Source organism: Coregonus clupeaformis, unplaced genomic scaffold (genome assembly GCF_020615455.1).
Source record: "Coregonus clupeaformis isolate EN_2021a unplaced genomic scaffold, ASM2061545v1 scaf0018, whole genome shotgun sequence".
NCBI lineage: Eukaryota > Metazoa > Chordata > Actinopteri > Salmoniformes > Salmonidae > Coregonus > Coregonus clupeaformis.
Window position 1 is genome coordinate 568,919 of NW_025533473.1, and position 23,534 is coordinate 592,452.

General features: G+C 42.6%; 1 protein-coding gene across 1 annotated transcript in view; it reads left to right on the top strand.

The window, feature by feature from the left end:
* The window catches only part of LOC121572672 (nidogen-1-like), a 50,516-nt gene that overhangs the window by 4,432 nt on the left and 22,550 nt on the right, over positions 1-23,534 (top strand). Inside the window, exons 2-8 of the mRNA XM_045212505.1 lie at positions 11,291-11,593; positions 12,015-12,247; positions 12,520-12,971; positions 14,028-14,168; positions 14,398-14,649; positions 17,648-17,848; positions 19,361-19,594. Coding sequence (XP_045068440.1) covers positions 11,291-11,593; positions 12,015-12,247; positions 12,520-12,971; positions 14,028-14,168; positions 14,398-14,649; positions 17,648-17,848; positions 19,361-19,594 — 1,816 coding nt within the window. The remainder of the gene's footprint in view (positions 1-11,290; positions 11,594-12,014; positions 12,248-12,519; positions 12,972-14,027; positions 14,169-14,397; positions 14,650-17,647; positions 17,849-19,360; positions 19,595-23,534) is intronic.

Here is a 23,534-nt window from a genome sequence, read left to right on the forward strand (position 1 = left end):
CTCATATTTGTCATTATGGGGTATTGTGTGTAGATTGATGAGGGAAACATTTTTGTAAATCCATTTCAGAATAAGGCTGTAACGTAACAAAATGTGGAAAAAGTAAAGGGGTACTTTCCGAAGGCACTGTGTGTGTATATACTGTATATATATATATTTTTGGGATTACAATGGAATCATGCATTGCATGTTTTTTTCTGTACAGTTTTAATGGAATTTCCTTCTAAACCCCCCACAAAAAGCCCAGAATATTTCAATGCACGACTGCAGACGGAAGAACAAACTGTTGCAAATGTTGTATGGTCACTGGTGTGAGTTTGTTTAAGATAAATCAGAATGACGTTTTCCTGCTGCCCTTCACAGTCACGGTCTGTTGCGTGTCATCATCTGGAAGCTTAAGCAACGAGTTCTAAAGTCTGCTTTCCTCCCACCAAACTCTGCTCCCACACCCGTTGTGCATGTGGGATTTCCCCTTCACTCTCAATCGCGGTCTGTAGAGCTTCAGCAGATGCTGAGAGCCACCCCTCCCTCCAACCTTCGCTCCCTCTCTCCCTCTGTTTCTTCCCTCTTTCCCTCTCCCCCTCCTCTGATCCGCAGGTCGAGGCTGTGTTGCTATAGTCAGTGCCTTTCCAGCAGTCCCAGCAGCTGTCTTTAATATTGCCCCCGACACACACACACACACACACACACACACACACACACACACACACACACACACACACACACACACACACACACACACACACACACCTCCGGGAGGGAATGTTTAGAGGTTGGCAGAGGGGTGGATGTGTGTGAGTGGGGGGTCGGGGAGTTGAATACTTTCAGTGCTCCGTAGGAGTGGGAGAAGAGTGTATTTATCCATTAGTGTGTTTGTTCAGGAAGAAACAAATATATTTAGGTGATTTGCGACTTGTTATATTCTGGGTGTTAAAGTGCATTGAGATGATCAGTGTTGATTCTCTAACTCCGTGAACTTCTGACGAACTATATAATGTTATCTTTAGAAAAAAAGGACAGTTCTGTAACATACAGTTCATACTGTACACTGAGTGTACAAAACATTAAGAACACCTTCCAAATATTGAGTTGCACCCCTCCTTTTTGTCCTCCTAACAGCCTCAATTCGTCAGGGCATGGACTCTAAAAGCTGTCGTAAGTGTTCCACAGAGATGCTGGCCCATGTTGACTCCAATGCTTCCCACAGTTGTGTCAAGTTGGCTGGATGTCCTTTGAGTGGTGGACCATTCTGAGTGGTGGTCCTCTGTAGCTCAGCTGGTAGAGCACGGCGCTTGTAACGCCAAGGTAGTGGGTTCGATCCCCGGGACCACCCATACACAAAAAAATTATGTATGCACGCATGACTGTAAGTAGCTTTGGATAAAAGCGTCTGCTAAATGGCATATTATATTATTATATATTCTTGATACACATGGTAAACTTTTGAGCGTGAAAAACCCAGCAGTGTTGCAGTTCTTGACACAAACCGGTGCGCCTGGCACCTACTACCATACCCCGTTCAAAGACACTTACATTTTTTGTGTTGCCCATTCACCCTCTGAATGGTACACATACACAATCGATGTCTCAATTGTCTCAATGCTTTAACCTGTCTCCTCCCCTTCATCTACACTGATTTAAGTGTATTTAAAAAGTGACATCAATAAGGGATCATAGCTTTCACCTGGATTCACCTGGTCAGTCTATATCATGGAAAGACGAGGTTCTTAATGTTTTGTACACTCAGTGTATATTAAAGTGCACCTTATTTAATATAACAGGCTTTTAAAATGCAATATTGGTGGACGATTTCTGCTTAAAATATCAAAGGGACGCAAAAGGCACTCTTTTCGTGGAATGACCCAAGTACGCATTTCTTCAGTGGGAATCTTAAGGATATATCCACGAACAATGCCATTATTAGACTAACATATCTGGAAAGTTTGACAGGAGGCAAGACTGCTTCTCTCTCTCTCTCTCTCTGCTTGTTTTTCCCCTCAACTGATAATTATGATCCCAGGCGTCTGTATGATGTAACCAAGATGTTGTTCCTGTTCGTACCTCTCAGGAAAGCGTTCTCAAAGATAACTTTACAGCGTACATGGAAACCGTCTCTTAAAGTGATATTGGTAATGCCTCCGGGCGGCTTTAGCTTGATGTCTGAGACCATAACCGAACCAAAGAGAAGGGCTTCCTCGCTTTTCAATCCCTGGAGGACTTTAAACCAGATTCTGATAGCTATTATTTAGGGCCTCCTGTAGCTCAGTTGGTAGAGCATGGCGCTTGCAACGCCAGGGTTGTGGGTTCGATTCCCACGGGGGGCCAGTATGAAAAATGTATGTACTCACTAACTGTAAGTTGCTCTGGATAAGAGCATCTGCTAAATGACTAAAATGTAAAAATGTAAGAAACTATTTTATAGCAAGCGACTCTTGCACTGCAGGCATTTTCTTCAAGTCAAATACCTGCTGTGAGGGCGGCTATTCATGCATTCCTTTGGAGGAAGTGTCGTGTAGAGGCGAGGGCTGAGCCTGAGAGCCTGAACCATATGTAGTACTGGACTGTAGATTCTACTTTGGTCCAAGCCAAAGGCTATCGCCAGCTAATAATAATAATAAAATAATAATCTATGGTATTTAGCAAACGCTTTTATCCAAAGCGACTTTCAGTCATGTGTGTATACAACTCTCATGTATTTAAATCAACGGTGTCAACGGTAGCCTAAAGACAAATAGTGAAAATAGTATTTGAAATCTTTCAGATAGTTTAGCCAGCTAAATCCCTCCGGCTTTTCAAAGTCATTCAACCGGATGGGAGAATGGACTTAACATTGGTTTAGTTCCGCTCTTTCTCTTTGTGCTCTATGTAGTTGTTATCCTCCGTTTCCTCCAGGTAGTTCCACTCAAAAGTTTGGACACACCTACTCATTCAAGGGTTTTACATTTGTACTATTTTCTACATTGTAGAATAATAGTGAAGACGTCAAAACTATGAAATAACACATATGAAATCATGTAGTAACCAAAAAAGTGTTAAACAAATCAAAATGTATTTTAGATTTTAGTTTCTTCAAAGTAGCCACCCTTTGCCTTGATGACAGGTTTGCACACGCTTAGCATTCTCTCAACCAGCTTCACCTGGAATGCTTTTCCAACAGTCTTGAAGGAGTACCCACGTATGCTGAGCACGTGTTGGCTGCTTTTCCTTCACTCTGCGGTCCGACTCATTCCAAACCATCTCAATTGGGTTGAGGTCGGGTGATTGTGGAGGCCAGGTCATCTGATGCAGCACTCCATCACTCTCCTTCTTGGTCAAATAGCCCTTACACAGCCTGGAGGTATGTTTGGTCATTGTCCTGTTGAAAAACAAATGATAGTCCCACTAAACGCAAACCAGATTCTGAGGCAATTTCTGAGGCTGGTAACTCTAATGAACTTATCCTCTGCACCAGAGGTAACTCTGGGTCTTCCTTTCCTGTGGCGGACCTCATGAGAGCCAGTTTCATCATGGCGCTTGATGGTTTTTGCGACTGCACTTGAAATTGTCCATATTGACTGACCTTCATGTCTTAAAGTAATGATGGACTGCCGTTTTTCTTTGCTTATTTGAGCTGTTCTTGCCATAATATGGACTTGGTCTTTTACCAAATAGGGCTATCTTCTGTATACCCCCCCTTCCTTGTAACAACACAACTGATTGGGTCAAACGCATTAAGAAGGAAATAAATTCCACAAATTTAACAAGGCACACCTGTTAATTGAAATGCATTCCAGGTGACTACCTCATGAAGATGGTTGAGAGAATGCCAAGAGTGTGCAAAGCTGTCATCAAGGCAAAGGGTGGCTACTTTGAAGAATCTCAAATATAACATATATTTTGATATGTTTAACACTTTTTTGGTTACTACATGATTCCATATGTGTTATTTCATAGTTTTGATGTCTTCACTATTATTCTACAATGTAGAAAATAGAAAAATAAAGAAAAAACCTGGAATGAGTAGGTGTGTCCAAACTTTTTACTGGTACTGTATGTGTGTTTGCTTGCGCCTGCCATGTGCACTTTTGAGACTACTAAATTGGTTCCATTGTGCCAGGCAAGCTCAGTCAAGCACAGATAAAGGATTTTAAAGATTTTTCAAGGACAGCTAAACTATTTGAAAGATGTCAGATACTATTTGAACTATTTGTCTTTAGGCTAAACGCTGTTGATTTAAATACACGAGACTTGTCGGATGTGTATTGGGTCGCATTGCTTCTTCCTTTGTAGCAAAGGCACCTGAGTCTTATGGTTTTGTTGGCTGGTAGCTAGTATAAAGTATAGACCATATATTGTGTTCCCTACAGGTTATTGAAAAGAGCAGAAGCTCTGAACGATCCGTTCAGACCCCAGCCTTACCTACCTACAGGTTATGGCAATTGCGCTCTTTGAGTATTTCTCCAGCAGGTTTCCTGAAGGAGAAAGCCTCCTCTTCTATGTCAAAGATAATAAAACGAAAACACTGTAATAAATACTGTGCCTTCAGAAAGTATTCACACCCCTTGACCTTTTCCAAATTTTGTTGTGTTACAAAGTGGAATTCAAATGGATTTAATTTAGATTTTTTTTTGCAATGATCTACACAAAATACTCTAATGCCAAAGTAGAAGAAAAATTCTAACATTTGTAAAACATAAAATATGAAAAAGAAAACACTAATATATATTGATTACATTTCTGGTTAAGTCTCCAAGAGCATTGCACACGTGGATTGTACAATATTTGCACATTCTTTTTAAGAATTCTTCAATCTCTGTCAAGTTGGTTGTTGATCATTGCTAGACAGCCATTTTCAAGTCTTGCATAGATTTTCAAGCAGATTTAAGTCAAAACTGCAACTAGGCCACTCAGGAACTTTCAATGTTGTCTTGGTAAGCAACTCCAGTGTAGATATGGCCTTGTGTTTTAGGTTATTGACCTGCTGAAAGGTGAAATGTGGCTCGCAGTGTCTGTTGGAAAGCAGACTGAACCAGGTTTTCCTCTAGGACTTTGCCTTTGCTTAGCTCTATTCCGTTTATTTTTTATCCCAAAACAAATCCCTAGTCCTTGCCGATGACAAGCGTACCCATAACATGATGCTGCCACCTCCATGCTTGAAAATATGAAAAGTGGTACTCAGTGATGTGTTGGATTTGGCCCAAACATAACGCTTCAAATTCAGGATATAAAGTTACTTTTTTTGCACATTGTTTTGCAGTTTTACTTAAGTGTCTTTTTTGCAAACATGATGAACGTTTTGGAATATTTTTATTCTGTACATGCTTCCTTCTTTTCACTCTGTCATTTTAGGTTAGTATTTTTAGTAACTACAATGTTGTTGATTCATTCTCAGTTTTCTCCTATCACAGCCATTAAACTTTAAAGTCAACTTTGGCCTTATGGTGAAATCCCTGAGCAGTTTCCTTCCTCTCCGGCAACTGAGTTAGGAAGGACACCTGTATCTTTGTTGTGACTGGGTGTATTGATACACCAGCCAAAGTGTAATTAATAAATTCACCATGCTCAAAGGGATATTTTAGGGGTCCTCTATAGCTCAGCTGGTAGAGCACGGCGCTTGTAGCGCCACGGTAGTGGGTTCGATCCCTGGGACCACCCATACACAAAAATGTATGCACGCATGACTAAGTCGCTTTGGATAAAGGTGTCTGCTAAATGGCTTATTATTATTATATTTTCATTTTTACCCATCTACCAATAGGTGTTCTTCTTTGCGAGGCATTTGAAAACCTCCCTGGTCTTTGTGGTTGAATCTGTGTTTGAAATTCACTGCCCGGCTGAGGGACCATACAGATAATTGTATGTGTGGGGTACAGAGATGAGGTAGTCATTCAGAAATCATGTTAAACACTATTATTGAAAAACAAAACAAAAACATTATTGCACACAGTGAGTCCATGCAACTCATTATGTGATTTGTTAAGCAAATATTTATTCCTGAACTTATTTAGGCTTGCCATAACAAAGGGGTTGAATACTTATTGACTCAAGACATTTCAGCTTTTCATTTTTTATTAATTTGTAAAAATGTATTAAAACATAATTCCGCTTTTACATTATGGAGTATTGTGTGTAGGCCAGTGACACAAAATACATTTTAAATACAGGCTGTAACACAACAAAATGTGTAAAAAGTCAAGGGGTGTGAATACTTTCTGAAGGCACTGTACTACAGTAATTTCCGCAAAAACACTACAGTAAATACTACAGTCTGCAAAAACACTACAGTAAATACTACAGTATAGTACAGTCCGCAAAAACACTACAGTAAATACTACAGTATACTACAATCCGCAAAAACACTACATTAATAATTACTATAGTATATACTACAGGTTTTTTACTACAGTATTTATACTATAGTTAACTGTAAATACTACAGTATACTACAAGAAGTACTACAGTATTCACTGTAGTGTTTTTGCAGACTTTGCAGACAATGGGTGGGAGACACTGCCTTAATTGGGTGTTTTTATTTCAGCTAGGTCTGTCCACAGTGTCAAGTTCACCTACTGTATTTGTATTTATCATGGATCCCCATTAGCTGTTGCCTCCCCTTCCTAGCTACTGTTGTATCAATATGTTTTTACCATGACAGTTTACAATCCAGGGTTACTTTAAGCAATTTAGTCTCCTCAACTTGCCCAATTTCCATTATTCATTACAAGATTTAGTTGAGGTTTAGTAAATGATTTGTCCCAAATACAATGCTTTTAGTTTTTGAAATATTTAGGACTAACTTATTCCTTGCTACCTATTCTGAAACTAACTGCAGCTCTTTGTTAAGTGTTGCTGTCATTTCAGTCACTGTGGTAGCTGACGTGTATAGTGTTGAGCCTGTGTTGATGAGGCAATTATACGGGCGGCAGGTAGCTTAGTGGGTAAGCGTTGTGCCAGTAACCGAAAGGTCGCTGGTTCTAATCCCCGAGCCGACTAGGTAAAAAATCTGTCGATGTGCCCTTAAGCAAGGCACTTAACCCTAATTGCTCCTGTAAGTCGCTCTTGATAAGAGCGTTATAGCTTGAGTTTTAACATACATTGTTGTTGTTTTCATTCTTGTGCATAGTTTTGAAGAGAGAGCTACTCAGTGTGGGGGATATTTAATTAAAGTAGGTTGAGCAGGTTAACGAGTTAAAGGAGAATGTAGCTTTTTTACAATAAAAGTTTAATTTTCTGATGTAAATGGCATGTTTTGGAAGGGTACAGACACTTTCTTAAAAACTTCCCCCAAACAGCGATTGAGTTCCTCATTGTGCAGTACGGGGGCTCTGAAAAAACATGAACTATTTGGGTGTTGTTGGAGCCTTTGTTCATGTTTTTACAGAGCCCCCATACTGCACAACGAGGATGAGGAAGTGAATCGCTGGTTGGGCTAAGTGCTTCTTTACAACCAAATCTCTTGTTTTTGAGAAACTTAGCCCAACCAGCGATTCACTTCCTCATCCTCGTTGTGCAGTATGGGGGCTCTGTAAAAACATGAACAAAGGCTCCAACAACACCCAAATAGTTCATGTTTTTACAGAGCCCCCATACTGCACAACGAGGATGAGGAAGTGAATCGCTGGTTGGGCTAAGTTTCTCAAAAACAAGAGATTTGGTTGTAAAGAAGCAAACTTCTCCTTTAACCTGCATAAACGTTGAGATTTACTGGTTCACTAAAAAGAGCTTAACTTTTAGCTGGGAGTAATTATTCTAACTGACCTGTCTTCAAGATAAGCCTTGACTGAGAGCCGTGAAACACGACACTATAGTACAGTTTGTGACCTTCAGGGGTTGTAACTGAGCAATCGGGGAAGAAGGGCCTTGCTCAGGGAGGTGACCAAGAACCCGATGGTCACTCTGACAGTGCTCCAGAGTTCCTCTGTGGAGATGGGAGAACCTTCCAGAAGGACAACCATCTCTGCAGCACTCCATCAATCAGGGCTTTATGGTAAAGTGGCCAGACAAAAGCCACTGCTCAGAAAAGGCACATGACAGCCCGCTTGGAGTTTGCCAAAAGGCACATAAAGGACTCTCAGACCATGAGAAACAAGATTCTCTGGTCTGATTAAACCAAGTTTGAACTCTTTGGCCTGAATGCCAAGCGTCACGTCTGGAGGAAACCTGGCACCATCCCTACTGTGAAGCATGGTGGTGGCAGCATCATGCTGTGGGGATGTTTTTCAGCGACAGCGACTGGGAGACTAGTCAGGATTGAGGGAAAGATAAACGGAGCAAAGTACAGAGAGATCCTTGATGAAAACCTGTTCCAGAGCGCTCAGGACCTCTGAACAGGAGTGGAGGTTCACCTTCCAACAGGACAACGACACTAAGCACACAGCCAAGACAATGCAGGAGTGGCTTCGGGACAGGTCTCTGAATGTCCTTGAGTGGCCCAGCCAGAGCTCGGACTTGAACCCGATCGAACATTTCTGGAGATACCTGAAAATAGCTGTGCAGCGACGCTCCCCATCCAACCTGACAGAGCTTGAGAGGATCTGCAGAGAAGAATGGGAGAAACTCCCCAAATACAGGTGTGCCAAGCTTGTAGCGTCATACCCAAGACTCGAGGCTGTAATCGCTGACAAAGGTGTTTCAACAAAGTACTAATTAAAGGGTCTAAATTCTTATATAAATGTAATATTTCAGTTTTAGATTTTTAATACATTTGCACACAAAACATTTATAACAGTTTTTGCTTTGTCGTTGTGGGGTATTGTGTGTAGATTGATGAGGGGAAAAAACTATTTAATCAATTTTAGAATAAGGCTGTAATGTAACAAAATGTGGAAAAAGTCAAGGGGTCTGAATACTTTGCGAATGCACTGTGTATATATATCCATATCCATTCACAGTATAGGATGAAGTTCCCAAGCATTGACCTTAGACCAGTTTTTCTTCTCTGTTCTTTATTACGTTTTGACTACACTATATATACAAAAGTATGTGGACACCCCTTCAAATGAGTAGATTCGGCTATTTCAGCCACACCTGTTGCTGACAGGTGTATAAAATTGAGCACATAGCCATGACATTTCCATAGATAAACATTGGCAGTAGAATGGCCTTACTGAAGAGCTCAGTGACTTTCAATGTGGAACCGTCATAGGATGCCACCTTTCCAACAAGTCAATACATCAAATTTCTGCCCTGCTAGAGCTGCCACGGTCAACTGTAAGTGCTGTTATTGTGAAGCGGAAACGTCTAGGAGCAACAACGGCTCAGCCGCGCAGTGATAGACCACACAAGCTCACTGAACAGGACCGCCGAGTGATGGGTGGCAGGTAGCTTAGTGGGTAAGAGCGTTGTGCCAGTAACCGAAAGGTCGCTGGTTCTAATCCCCGAGCTGACTAGGTGAAAAATCTGTCGATGTGCCCTTGAGCAAGGCACTTAACCCTAATTGCTCCTGTAAGTCGCTCTGGATAAGAGCGTCTGCTAAATGACAAAAAAAAAAAAAAAAAAAATGAAGCGTGTAGCATGTAAAAATCGTTCCAAAATGCCTCTGGAAGCAACGTCAGTACAAAAATGGGTTTCAATGGCTGAGCAGCCACACACAAGCCTAAGATCACCGTGCGCAATGCCATGCGTCGGCTGGAGTGGTGTAAAGCTTGCCGCCGTTGGACTCTGGAGCAATAGAAACGCGTTCTCTGGAGTGATGAATCACGCTTCACCATCTGGCAATTAAATGGACAAATCTGGGTTTGGCGGATGCCAGGAGAACGCTACCTGCCGGAATGCATAGTGCCAACTGTAAAGTTTGGTGGAGGTGGAATAATGGTCTGGGGCTGTTTTTCATGGTTTGGGCTAGGAAAATTTACCGGAACAGTTTGCCAAAAAACTCAAATCTGAGCTTGCCGCAAATTTGTGACAAATTGGCCAAAGGTTTGCCACAAATGTTTGCCGGAAGCCTGTTTTTTTTTGGTAAGGGTTTGTAGCTGTGCCAACTACTAACCTGCGCCTCTTAAGGGGAAAGTAATCTAAAAGTAACTGAAAGTAATCACATTACATTACTGAGTTTGGGTAATCCAAAAGTTATGTTACTGATAAGAAATGTGGACAGGTAACTACACTGAACAAAAATATAAATGCAACATGCAACAATTTCAAAGATTTCACTAAGTTACAGTTAATTTAAGGAAATCAGTCAATTGAAATAAATTAATTTGTGCCTAATCTATGGAATGCAGTGAATGGAAATCTTAAAACTACAGCATACAATGACTTTCTAAATGATTCTGTGCTTCCAACTTTGTGGCAACAGTTTGGGGAAGGCCCTTTCCTGTTTCAGCATGACAATGCCCTATGCACAATGCGAGGTCCATACAGAAATGGTTGTCGAGATCGGCGTGGAAGAACTTGACTGGTCTGCACAGAGCCCTGACCTCAACCCCATTTAACACCTTTGGGATGAATTGGAACGCCGACTGTGAGCCAGGCCTATTCGCCCAACATCAGTGCCCGACCTCACTAATGCTCTTGTGGCTGACTGGAAGCAAATCCCCACAGCAATGTTCCAACATCTAGTGGAAAGCCTTCCCAGAAGAGTGGAGGCTGTTATAGCAGCAAAGGGCGGACCAACTCCATATTAATGCCCATGATTTTGGAATGAGATGTTCGACGAGCAGGTGTCCACATACTTTTGGTCATGTAGTGTATAAATAAGGCATTCAGGCCTTGTCAAGGTTGAACTGTTCCTAGATCAGTAGGAGAACCATATCACATGTATAAGGTCTGCTCTAGGATAAACTGATCCTAGATCAGTAGGGGGAACCTCAGACATCTTTCACAATAGGGGGAGAGAGATATCCCATTTTCCCTGGGGGGAGGGGAGGAAGCCTTAACTTATGTGAAGGAGGGGTCATGGCATGTTAAGATTTATTGGGCAACTATTTTCGCGAGGACCCTGACCGTGCTGTAAAACCGGATATTTACTTAACCGAGTTTGCAGCAGGAGAGGGTTCTCTTGAGCATGTTTTCAAAGCTACAATCGCTTACCGTTGTCAAAATTCCTAAGATTTCAATTCTAGTTGAAGTCATCATGATAAAATTACATTTCTGAACCCCACAAATGCCATGCTGTCAGCCGGTCATTCACAGCAGCTGTTGGGTAAAAAGTGACAGGATCTCTGATTGTATCATGGACATTGACAATTGTGACATCAACCACATTGTGGTTCAAAAACATAATTATCCAAAAAGCTATTTGAACTGTAGGCTGTAAATGATCATCCATGTCTTTGCTGATGATATCAAGTTTGTGATATTCCAATCCCAGATCAACACCAATGGCTTTCTGGCAGTAGAAGAACCTAAGGTTGAGTCTGAGTACCTGGGAAAGATGCCTGCCAGCTTCGGAATGATAGCGGCTTTCCTCGGAGATCTGGACAACAGCGACGGAGTGGGGAAGGTGTACTACCGACAGGACAGCAGGCCTTCTGTGCTTCTCCGGACCATTGACCACATCAGCCAGGCATTCCCTCAGGACGACGAGATCGAGCCCACCCACGCCTTAATCATCACATGGGAGAACGTGGCGGCCCACGGCGCGCCTGGTCGAGGAGATGGGCTGGACAGAAAGGTATGGAGGACCCTCATAGCTTGGCCTAGATAGGGGTCATTTTCATTTTGATACAAGTCTTTTAAAAAATGTCATTGGATATATTGAACTGTTGATAAACTTGTTTTAATGCCACATTGATATGGATAGCAGTTGAAATTATAATTTTACACCATCTTTTCTATCCACCTAATATGAAGTTGCCTAAAACCCATACATTTTACAATGTAGTTACAGGTATGCAGATACAGTATAATTAGTGATGTTACTCATGGTTACATAGTCCTTCCAACTGTGTTACCTGTTTGCAGTTTTTGTGGTGGGCTACATAGATTGTTTTGTTCTATATTCAGTTCACTCTACCAAGCCAAACTCAAGGCCAAAGGTAGTGCACTAAAGAAGTAAGAGTTTCCCTCTTCTATTTTTTCTTTCTACAATGTAGAGAAACACGTTCCAGCTGGTGGTGGCGTCCATGGCGTCCGCCTCCTACGCCATCTTGTTCTACCCCAGGGAGGGGCTGCAGTACATCTCCACGTCTGTGGCGGGCCAGAGCGAGCCAGTCCACGCCGGTTTCAGCCAGGGCCTGGTCCAGGCCTGGTTCAGCTGGGGCAGCAGCCAGGGGTCCTACTACCGCATCACTACCGACGACGAGGCGTCCGTCAGACAGCTCTCTGAGTAAGTTGATTGGTTGGTGGGTGGGTTGGTTGGGTTGGTTGATTGATTGGATTTCTATAGTGCGCTTCCAGATGCTGCAAGTTTTTTACATAGGCTTACTAAGTGATGTTCATAGAAAACTTGGTTATGCTTCTGTCATTATGTTTTGACCTTGTATTTGCATAGTTACATTGCATTATGATAATTATGTAATGATTACATATAACCTGACATATGCATAAAGCTTCTTCATAGAGGTAGGTCTCCTAATGATCCATTCTGTCTTCCGCTAGGGAGACCAACTCAGGTAGGCGTGGTGTGTGGGTGTACGAGATCGGCACCTCCCCGTTCTTCTCCTCCATCACCCCAGGCCAGGTCACCAACCTATCCCCGGAGGAGGGCGTGGCAGGTGGGCAGGTGGAGCCGGTGCCAGAGTTTCCACCCAGAAACACTGGAGAACAACAGGAGATTGAATTCCCTCCCTATGAGCGCGAGGAGGAAGAGGAGACACCTGAGCCGGAGCTGCCCCCAACTGTCCACACGGTCCAGTACCAGCCCAGATACCCTGTTGTCCCTGAGCCGCCTCAGTCCAGATACCCTGAGACGGTCCAGCCCAGATACCCTGAGCCGGTCCAGCCCAGATACCCTGAGCCTGTCCAGCCGGCCCAGCCGCAGCCACCCCGCTACCAGCCCCAAACCCCACAGGTGGTGGTCGTGGACGAAGATGATGACCTTGATGTTGATGGTAAGCCATGAAAGAAACAACAACAATTGAATCTGTGTCTGAAAATTGTGGACGGAAATAGAATTCTAGTCAAGATTGCCATGAGAGAAACATTGGTTTAGTTTAGTTTATAAGGATCTGCATTAGCTACTGCACATGCAGCAGCTACTCTTCCTGGGGTCCACATAAAACGTCCAAATACATGACAAAGTACCGAACAGTTATAGACAAGAACAACATAAGATATTATATTCAATTCAAAAAAATAAAAAAAGTTATATATAGGAAAGACACCAAGAGACAACAAAAATACTATTTACACACTATTCATAGATACATATTCATATTCTTATATACAGTTAAATTAGATCTTCAGAAAGAGGAGAGGCGCTGTGATAAAATATGTTTTTTTTATCCGTTTTTTAAAGCTAAACTTGCTTTTTGCCTGAGTAACCTCTGGAGGCAGAGCATTCCACGATGACGTGGCTCTATACATAACTGAGCGATGCATTAAATCTGTTTTTGGTTTGGGTACCGTGAAGAAACCCATAGTGGTGTGTCTGGTGGGGTTTGTATGTCTGTTTTGAAGTGTGCAAATAGATTATACAAGTGGTTAGGCATTTTCAACAAACACGTTTCTTAAAAAGACTAGAGCAGAAGTTATCAATTTCTCCTCAACCATGAAAGACTATCATGCATGTTGTTGATGTTAGTTCTGTGTGTGCAGTTAGGGCAAGGCGTGCTGCTTTGTTTTGAGCTTCTTTGTTTTGAGCCATGCTGCTTTGTTTAACTGGCCTGCTAAAGTATTTTGTAGCAAACAAGAGCTCCAATGAAATTACACTCTTAGAAAAAAAGGGTTCCAAAAGGATTCTTTGACTGTCCCCATAGAATAATCCTTTTTGATTCTAGTTAGAACCCTTTTTGGTTCCAGGTAGAACCCTTTTGGGTTTCATGTAGGGTTCTTCAAAGGGTTCTCCTATGGGGACAGCCAGATAACCCTTTTAGGTTATAGATAGCACCTTTTTTTCTAAAATTGTATTTTTTCTAAGAATGTGGTTTTGTCTTCTTTTTCGGCAGTGTTTGCGTACAATTCTGAAACATGCACCAATAACAGGCAGAAGTGCTCGTCCTTCGCCGACTGTAAGGACTACACCAATGGCTACTGCTGCCACTGTAGGCCTGGTTTCTATGGCAATGGCAAGGATTGTGTGGCTGAAGGTAGGAGTAACCTCATACCCCAAATACATACAGTATTTGTGTAATTAGGGTTAGCTTGCTACATTCATTAATGAAATATATGAAATAAAGTTTTAGAATGATTCCATATTTTATAAAGAAATTGAAAACCTGATAATGCTTGACACACAGTCACACATCAGTTACATTTGAAGTTACATTAATTAAAATCTAATTAAATTAAGTTCATTTCCTCACATTCCACACGCAGGTAAGCCCCAGCGGATGAACGGCAAAGTGAACGGCCGGGTGTTCGTGGGCAACTCGCCCTCGCCGCTGGAGTTTTCCAACAACGACCTGCACTCGTACGTGGTGGCCAATGATGGCCGCGCCTACGTGGCCATCAGCACCATCCCGGCCGGCCTGGGACCCTCCCTGCAGCCCCTCTCTTCCCTGGGAGGGGTCATCGGCTGGGCCTTCGCTCTGGAGCAGCCCGGCTACGAGAACGGCTTCAGCGTCATCGGTAAGAGCTGGTCGCCGATTGTCTTGCACATTGTTGTGTCATTAAGAGTTATTTTAAGGTAAGAGCTGACATTGGGTGAATCACAAAAGTGATTCCTCGCTTCCTTGATTCATAGCGTCTTTCTCAAGACTTCCTTGCCCCCGAGAATGTCCATGAGAAGGGATCTTCTGCTAAAATGCTTTTGGAGAAAGAGGCGACGAATCATCAAGGAATCAAGGAAAAACAGTTGAGAAAGTGCCATAGTGTCATTAAAAAGGCAGCAGTTGATTTGAATACATTTGGCTTTTCTCATGTGTATTGGGTTGCATTTGGTTTTACTGCTCCTTCCATTGTAGCAAAGGCACCTGGGGCTTGGGGCTTTGTTTGCTGTGGTCTAATGAGATGTCCTCCAAAGATTGAGGTGTGAATGACCGCTGTGGGATTGCTGCTTAGGTCAACATTTTTTCAAGTTAAGTTTAATTAGCTTGATTTATTTGCACTCTTTGAATTACATATTTTTTGTATAGTCAGAGGCCATGTCCGAAATCTGGCTTGCCTACTACTTACCTAAACTGCATACTGTGTATTAATAGTACTACATACTATTAAGAACATACTGTTTAGCAAAAATGAATGCAGTAAGCAACAAATATCAGCATACTAGGCTCATCCATACTGAGAATGTGTAATCTAATGCACAATTGCATTGATTCCCGCCATTCGTTCATTTTGGTACAGCGTGTCCCCTCAGCTGATTATCAGCTGTTGTCCTCTGTACCTCAGCTTGTAGAGCACGGCGCATGTAACGCCAAGGTAGTGGGTTCGATCCCCGGGACCATCCATACACAAAAAAATAAAAATAAATTATGCACGCATGACTGTAAGTCGCTTTGGATAAAAGCGTCTGCTAAATGGCATATTATTATTATTATTATTATTATTATTGTCAAACACACGTTGGTCTCGAAAGACGATTCTATTCCTCAATAGTGTGCAGCGAATTCTACTAGATTAAAAGCCGAAATGAGTATGACATCCTGGCATTTAAAGCATACTTTTTTTTGGACATTTCACATACACTACCGGTCAAAAGATTTAGAACACCTACTCATTCAAGAGTTTTTCTTTATTTTTTACTATTTTCTACATTGTAGGAATTATTTATATTTGAGATTATTCAAATAGCCACCCTTTGCCTTGATAACAGCTTTGCACACTCTTGGCATTCTCTCAACCAGCTTCATGAGATAGTCACCTGGAGTTTGTGGAATTTATTTCCTTCTTAATGCGTTTGAGCCAATCAGTTGTGTTGTGACAAGGTAAGGGGGGTATACAGAAGATAGCCCTATTTGGTAAAAGACCAAGTACATATTATGGCAAGAACAACTCAAATAAGCAAAGAGTTTCCTCTGCTGCAGAGGATACGTTCATTAGAGTTACCAGCCTCAGAAATTGCAGCCCAAATAAATGCTTCACAGAGTTCAAGTAACAGACACATATCAACATCAACTGTTCAGAGGAGACTGTGTGAATCAGGCCTTCATGGTCGAATTGCTGCAAAGAAACCACTACCAAAGGACACCAATAATAAGAAGAGACTTGCTTGGGCCAAGAAACATGAGCAATGGACATTAGACCGGTGGAAATGTGTCCTTTGGTCTGGGGTCCAAATTTGAGATTTTTGGTGTCTTTGTGAGACGTGGTGTGGGTGAACGGATGACCTCCGCATGTGTATTTCACACCATAAAGCATGGAGGAGGAGGTGTTATGGTGTGGGGTGCTTTGCTGGTGACACTGTCCGTTATTTATTTAGAATTCACACTTAACCAGCATGGCTACCACAGCATTCTGCAGCGATATGCCATCCCATCTGGTTTGGGCTTAGTGGGACTATCATTTGTTTTTCAACAGGACAATGACCCAACACACCTCCAGGCTATGTAAGGGCTATTTTACCAAGAAGGAGAGTGATGGAGTGCTGCATCAGATTACCTGCCCTCCACAATCTCCTGACCTCAACTCAATTGAGATGGTTTGGGATGAGTCGGACGGCAAAGTGAAGGAAAAGCAGCCAACAAGTGCTAAGCATATGTGGGAACTCCTTCAAGACTGTTGGAAAAGCATTCCAGGTGAAGCTGGTTGAGAGAATACCAAGAGTGTGCAAAGCTGTCATCAAGGCAAAGGGTGGCTATTTAATATATTTAGATTTGTTTAACACTTTTTTGGTTACTACATGATTCCATATGTGTTATTTGATATTTTTGATGTCTTCACTATTATTCTACAATGTAGAAAATAGTAAAAATGAAGAAAAACCCTTGAATGAGTAGGTGTTCTAAAACATTTGACCTGTAGTGTACATACTATCAAACTGTATTTATTTGCATACCCAAAATGTCTACTATTTCGAACGCAAGTAAGGGTATTTGGACTCTGCCAATCTCTTTGCTCAGGGAAAGTAGATGCTCTACTGGGCTTTTGAGTGGTATACGTGGAAGTCTGAGTGAATTGTGCCAAGTGGCACTCCTCAACAAGTTGAACTCCACTTTAGTCTTCCACTTGGACATGATTTGTTGGTAGAACGATAATGGGGAAAATTATGGGGAATTTGTTCTGTGTTCCTGTTTTCTGTGAATTTTTCTGCTTTTCGGCCTCAAAATGTTGCTCCAGGTCATTGCTTCCAGCTGGCTTCAGTTCCTTCAAAATGTTCCCCTTTGATGTGTAATATTCTTGGCTCCAGGGAGAACTGAAAGTGGGAGGATACACTCAAGGGTATGGGTGTGGATGCAGAATGGAGTTGCCCCTAAATGCTGATCTTAGGTACGGCTAGGTTTTGTGTTTCATCACATAATGGTTGAGGTTAGCTTTTGGGCAAGGTAAGATGATCCTAGATCTGTGCTCAGGAGCTGAAGAGAACCTCTGAGATTTAGTTGTCTCTCTCTTTCCTTCTCCCACCCCCATCTCTGCTCACACACGCACACGCACACAAATACCCTCAACCCCCCTGCTCCCCCTCCAGGTGGCGTGTTCTCCAGGCAGGCCGAGGTGACCTTCTTACCGGGCAACGAGAGGCTGACTATCAAGCAGGAGTTCAAGGGCATCGACGAGCACGACCACCTGGTGGTGAGCACCAATCTGGAGGGCCGTCTCCCCGAGGTCCCCCGCGGCTCCACTGTCCAGATCGACCCCTACAAGGAGATCTACCAGTATGGCAGCAACCGTAAGTTACGACCACACCAATATAACTTGGAATGCAGACTTGGGGTCAATTCCATTTCAATTGAGTCAATTCAGGAAGTAAACTAAAATTATTTTGATCTCCTGAATTTAAATGGAATTGACCCCAATCCTGGAACTCGACACTGTCACAGTTTGTAGTACATCAAATCACATAAGAAAGGTCAGCATTCATCCCAATGTTGTTATTACTCAAAGTGCTCTTACGTGCGACCAGATAGAAGTCTATCCTATTCTTTTCACGAGACACATAGTCTTAGAAACACTTTTGGCAGCAATTACAGCTGCGAGTCTTCTTGGGTAAATGCTCTAAGAGCTCTGCACACCTGGATTGTTGCAATATTTGCCCATTATTCTTTTAAAAATTATTCAAGCTCTGTCAAGGTGTTGGGGATCATGGCTCGACAGAAATATTCAAGTCTTGCCATAGATTTTCAAGCAGATTTAAGTCAAAACTGTAACTTGGTAAGCAACTCCAGTGCAGATTTGGTCTCCTCTAGGATTTTGCCTGTGATTAGCTCCATCCCGTTTCTATTTATCCTGAAAAACTCCAGTCTTTGCCTCAAGCATACCCATACCATGATGCAGCCACCACTATGCTTGACAATAAGGAGGCAAATACTCAGTGATGTGTTGTGTTGGATTTGCCCCAAACATTTAGGCCAAAAAGTTTATTCCTTTGTGTGGTTTTATTGCAGTAGTTTTTTTTGCCTGGTTGCATGCAGGATGCATGTTTTGGACTATTCTGTATATATTCTGCAAATGTTTATTCTTCATTTAGGTCATTATTGTGGAGTCACTACAATGTTGTTGCTCCATCCTCAGTTTTCTCCCATCACAGCCATTTAACTCTGTAACGGTTTTAAAATCACCAATGGCCTCATGGTGAAATCCCTGAGCAGTTTCCTTCCTGTCCTGCAGCTAAGTTCAGAAGGACGACTGTCTGGGTGGTTCAATACATCATCCACAGCATAATTATTAACTAGATCATGCTTAAAGAGATATTCAATTACTGATTTGTGATTGTTACCCATCTACCAATCACAGCCCTTCTTTATAAGGCTTTGGAAAAGCTCTCTGGTCTTTGTAGTTGAATCTGTGCTTGAAATTCAACACTTGACTGTGGGACCTTACAGATATTGTATGTATGGGTAAAATATTCATGTCAACCCGTATTATTTCACACAATGTGATTTGTTAAGCCAAATTTGACTCCTGAACTAATTTAGGCTTGCCTAAACAAAAACGGTGAAATCTTATGCAACAACTATATTCTAGTTATAGAATTTGTATTAATTTGAAAACATTTGTTGAATTTTCTTTTCACTTTGACATTATGGACTATTTTGTCTAGATCAATGACAACACATCCAAATGAAATATTTTTAAATCCCACTTTGTAACGCAACAAACTGTGAAAAAAAGCCAAGGGGGTGAATACTTATGATACCAACTGTATATGGATGTTCAATGTAGTAACACTCCATTTCTTCAGTGATCACTTCCTCCTCCAACCGCGACTACACCGTGAGCCTACCGGACGGCAGCGTCCAGACCAAGACCTACCAGTGGCGTCAGACCATCACCTACCAGAGCTGTCCCCATGACGAGGCGGTCAGGGCCGTGCAGCCTACCCAGCAGCTCAGCGTCGACCAGGTCTTCGTCATGTACGACTCGGGCAACCAGCTGATCCGCTACGCTATGAGCAACAAGATCGGCTCCATCCACAGTGAGTAGAACCTCTTGTGTTACAGCTAATCTTTGTTCATGTTCTCCTATAATGTTATGCTAACCTTGTGCTTATGTTCTGCTAGTTGTGTTCACATTCTTCTAATGTTCCGCTAAAGTTCTGCTAGTTGTGTTAACCTTCTGCTAATATTCTGCTAATGTTTTGCTAACCCTCTGCTAACAGGATTGGGCCCATCCTCAGTGAGTATAGCCTATCGTGTAAATACTGATCATCTTCAGCTAACGTTGTGCTAATGTTCTGCTATCTTTCTACTAACTTTCCGGCTACATATGGCTTATCCTCTATGTTTGGCTGGATGTGGCTGTAAGACAGACACCTGATGCTTACATTTAAATGGTGGTGGAAGCCATGTGTGGATTTGCAACAAGATTGTATGATCGATGTTAATAATGACAGGCAAAAAGGAGTACCAAGAAGGACAATCAAGGCAAAATAACATTGTTGTGGGTGGAATCCCAATCTCCACACAAGACCTGGACGGAGTCTGAGGAGAAAGTGAGAAAAATTATTGATGAAAAGCTGCAGATAGATCATAAGAAGAGTGAGGTGGAGTGCGCCCATAGGATTGGAAAACCTATATCTGGCCCAGGTGACAGACCCAGGTTGATAGTGGTAAAGGTACTGCGGTACAAGGACAAGGTGGCTGTTATGGAGAGAGCCAAGAACTTGAGGAACCAACATCTTCCTCAACAAGGACTACTCTGAAACTGATCCCAGCTATGAAAGCTGCCAGAGAGCGTGGGGACATTGCTCACATCCGTAACGACAGGCTCATTATCCGCCCTCCCACCCAAAAGCCTGGAAGGGGTGAGAGAACCAAGCAGATGGGTTCATAGCCTAACCCCTGCACCCTGATTGATGGCATGCTTTGTTTGTGGTTTCCCATATTATGTCTATCTCTAATAAGATACCCAGGAAAGGGCAAAAAATAGTCCATATTAATATATGCAGCCTAAGAAATAAGGTTAATGAAATCAATAACTTGCTAACCTCAGGTAGCATTCATACACTACATGACCAAAAGTATCTGGACACCTGCTCGTCGAAAATCCCATTCCAAAATCATGGGCATTAATATGGAGTTGGTCCCCCCTTTGCTGTTATAACAGCCTCCACTGTTCTGGGAAGGCTTTCCACTAGATGTTGGAACATTGCTGCAGGGACTTGCTTCCATTCAGCCACAAGAGCATTAGTGAGGTTGGGCACTGATGTTGGGCGATTAGGCTTGGCTCGCAGTCGGCGTTCCAATTCATCCCAAAGGGTTAAGGCTTTGTGCAGGCCAGTCAAGTTCTTCCACACCGATCTCGACAAACCATTTCTGTATGGACCTCGCTATGTGCACGGGGGCATTGTCATGCTGGAACAGCAAAGGGCCTTCACCAAACTGTTGCCACAAAGTTGGAAGCACAGAATCGTCTAGAATGTCATTGTATGCTGTAGCGTTAAGATTTCACTTAACTCGAACTAAGGGGCCTAACCCGAACCATAAAAAACAGCCCCAGACCATTATTCCTCCTCCACCAAACTTTACATTTGGCACTATGCATTTGGGCAGGTAGTGTTCTCCTTCTCCTGACATCCACCAAAAACAGATTAGTCCGTCGGACTGCCAGATGATGAAGCATGATTCATCACTCCAGAGAACGCATTTCCACTGCTCCAGAGTCCAATGGCGGCGAGCTTTACACTACTCCAGCCAACGCTTGGCATTGCGCATGGTGATCTTAGGCTTGTGTGCGGCTGCTCGGCCATGGAAACCCATTTCATGAAGCTCCCGACGAACAGTTATTGTGCTGACGTTTCTTCCAGAGGCAGTTTGGAACTTGGTAGTGAGTGTTGCAACCGAGGACAGACGATTTTTACGCGCTTCAGCTAAAGCTAAAGCTAAAGAGTTAAACCTATGAATGAATAAGAGGGGTATTCGTTCCCTTCAGTGATCTATGCTTGACAACAGATGCAAACAATGTACCCCTACTATGTATAGTAACTCCATATCACGGAATCTACCTATGATAACACAATGTCTTTAGTACTAGTCAAATTTGTTCACATACAGTACCAGTCAAAAGTTTGGACGCCAACTCATTCATGGGTTTTTATTTAATTTTTGCTGTTTTCTACATTGTGGAGTGATAGTGGAGACATCAGCTATGCAGTGGCACATATGGAGACATGTGGTAACCAACAAAGTGTTAAACAAATCAAAATATATTGAAAAAAATAATGTATGCACTCACTAACTGTAAGTCGATCTGGATAAGTGTGTCTGCTAAATGACTAAAATGTAAAAAAAAATGTAAGCACTCGGCGGTCCCGTTCTGTGAGCCTGTGTGGCCTACCACTTCACGGCTGAGCCGTTGTTGCTCCTAGACGTTTCCACTTTACAATAACAGCACTTGCACTTGACCGGGGCAGCTCTAGCAGGGCAGAAATTTGTTGGAAAAGTGGCGTCCATTGACGGTGCCACGTTGAAAGTCGGGTGTGGCTGAAATAGCCGAATCCACTAATTTGAAGGGTTGTCCACATACTTTTGTATATATAGTGTATATTAGCCATCACTGAGACTCACTTAGATAATTAATTTGACAACACAGCAGTAGCAATACAGGGATATAACATCCATAGAAGAGACAGGAATAAATATGGGGGCAGTGTCTCTGTATACAGTGCATTCGTAAAGTATTCAGACCCCTTCCCTTTTTCCACATTTTGTTACGTTACAGCATTATTCTAAAATAGATCAAATAAAAAAAATTCGTCATCAATCTACATACAATACCCAATAATGACAAAGCGAAAACAGGTTTTTAGAAATGTTTGCAAATGTATTAAAAACTAAAAAACAGAATTACCTTATTTACATAAGTAGTCAGACCCTTTGCTATGACACTCGAAATTGAGCTCCGGTGCATCCTGTTTCCATTGATCATCCTTGAGATATTTCTACAACTTGATTGGAGTCCACATGTGGTAAATTCAATTGATTGGATATGATTTGGAAAGGCACACACCTGTCTATATAAGGTCCCACAGTTGACAATGCATATCAGAGCAAAACCCAAGCCATGAGGTCGAAGGAATTGTCCGTAGAGCTCAGAGACAGGATTGTGTCAAGGCACAGATCTGGGGAAGGGTACCAAAAAATATCTGCAGCATTGAAGTTCCCCAAGAACACAGTGGCCTCCATCATTCTTAAATGGAAGAAGTTTGGAACAACCAAGACTCTTCCTAGAGCTGGCCGCCTGGCCAAACTGAGCAATCGGGGGAGAAGGGCCTTGGTCAGAGAGGTGACCAAGAACCCCATGGTCACTCTGACAGAGGTCCAGAGTTCCTCTGTGGAGATGGGAGAACCTTCCAGAAGGACAACCATCTCTGCAGCACTCCACCAATCAGGCCTTTATGGAGGGTGGCCAGACGGAAGCGACTCCTCAGTAAAAGGCACATGACAGCCCGCTTGGAGTTTGCCAAAAGTCACCTAAAGGACACTCAGACCATGAGAAATACGATTCTCTGGTCTGATGAAACCAAGATTGAACTCTTTGGCCTGAATGCCAAGCGTCACGCCTGGAGGAAACCTGGCACCATCCTTACGGTGAAGCACAGTGGTGACAGCATCATGCTGTGGGGAAGTTTTTCAGCGGCAGGGACTGGGAGACTAGTCAGGATCAAGGGAAAGATGAATGGAGCAAAATACAGAGAGATCCTTGATGAAAATCTGCTCCAGAGCACTCAGGACCTCAGACTGGGGCGAATGTTCACCTTCCAACAGGACACCAACCCTAAGCACACAGCCAAGACAATGCAGGAGTGGCTTCAGGACAAGTCTCTGAATGTCTTGAGGACAAGTCTCTGAATGAGTGGCCCAGCCAGAGCCCAGACTTGAACCCAATCGAACATCTCTGGAGAGACCTGAAAATAG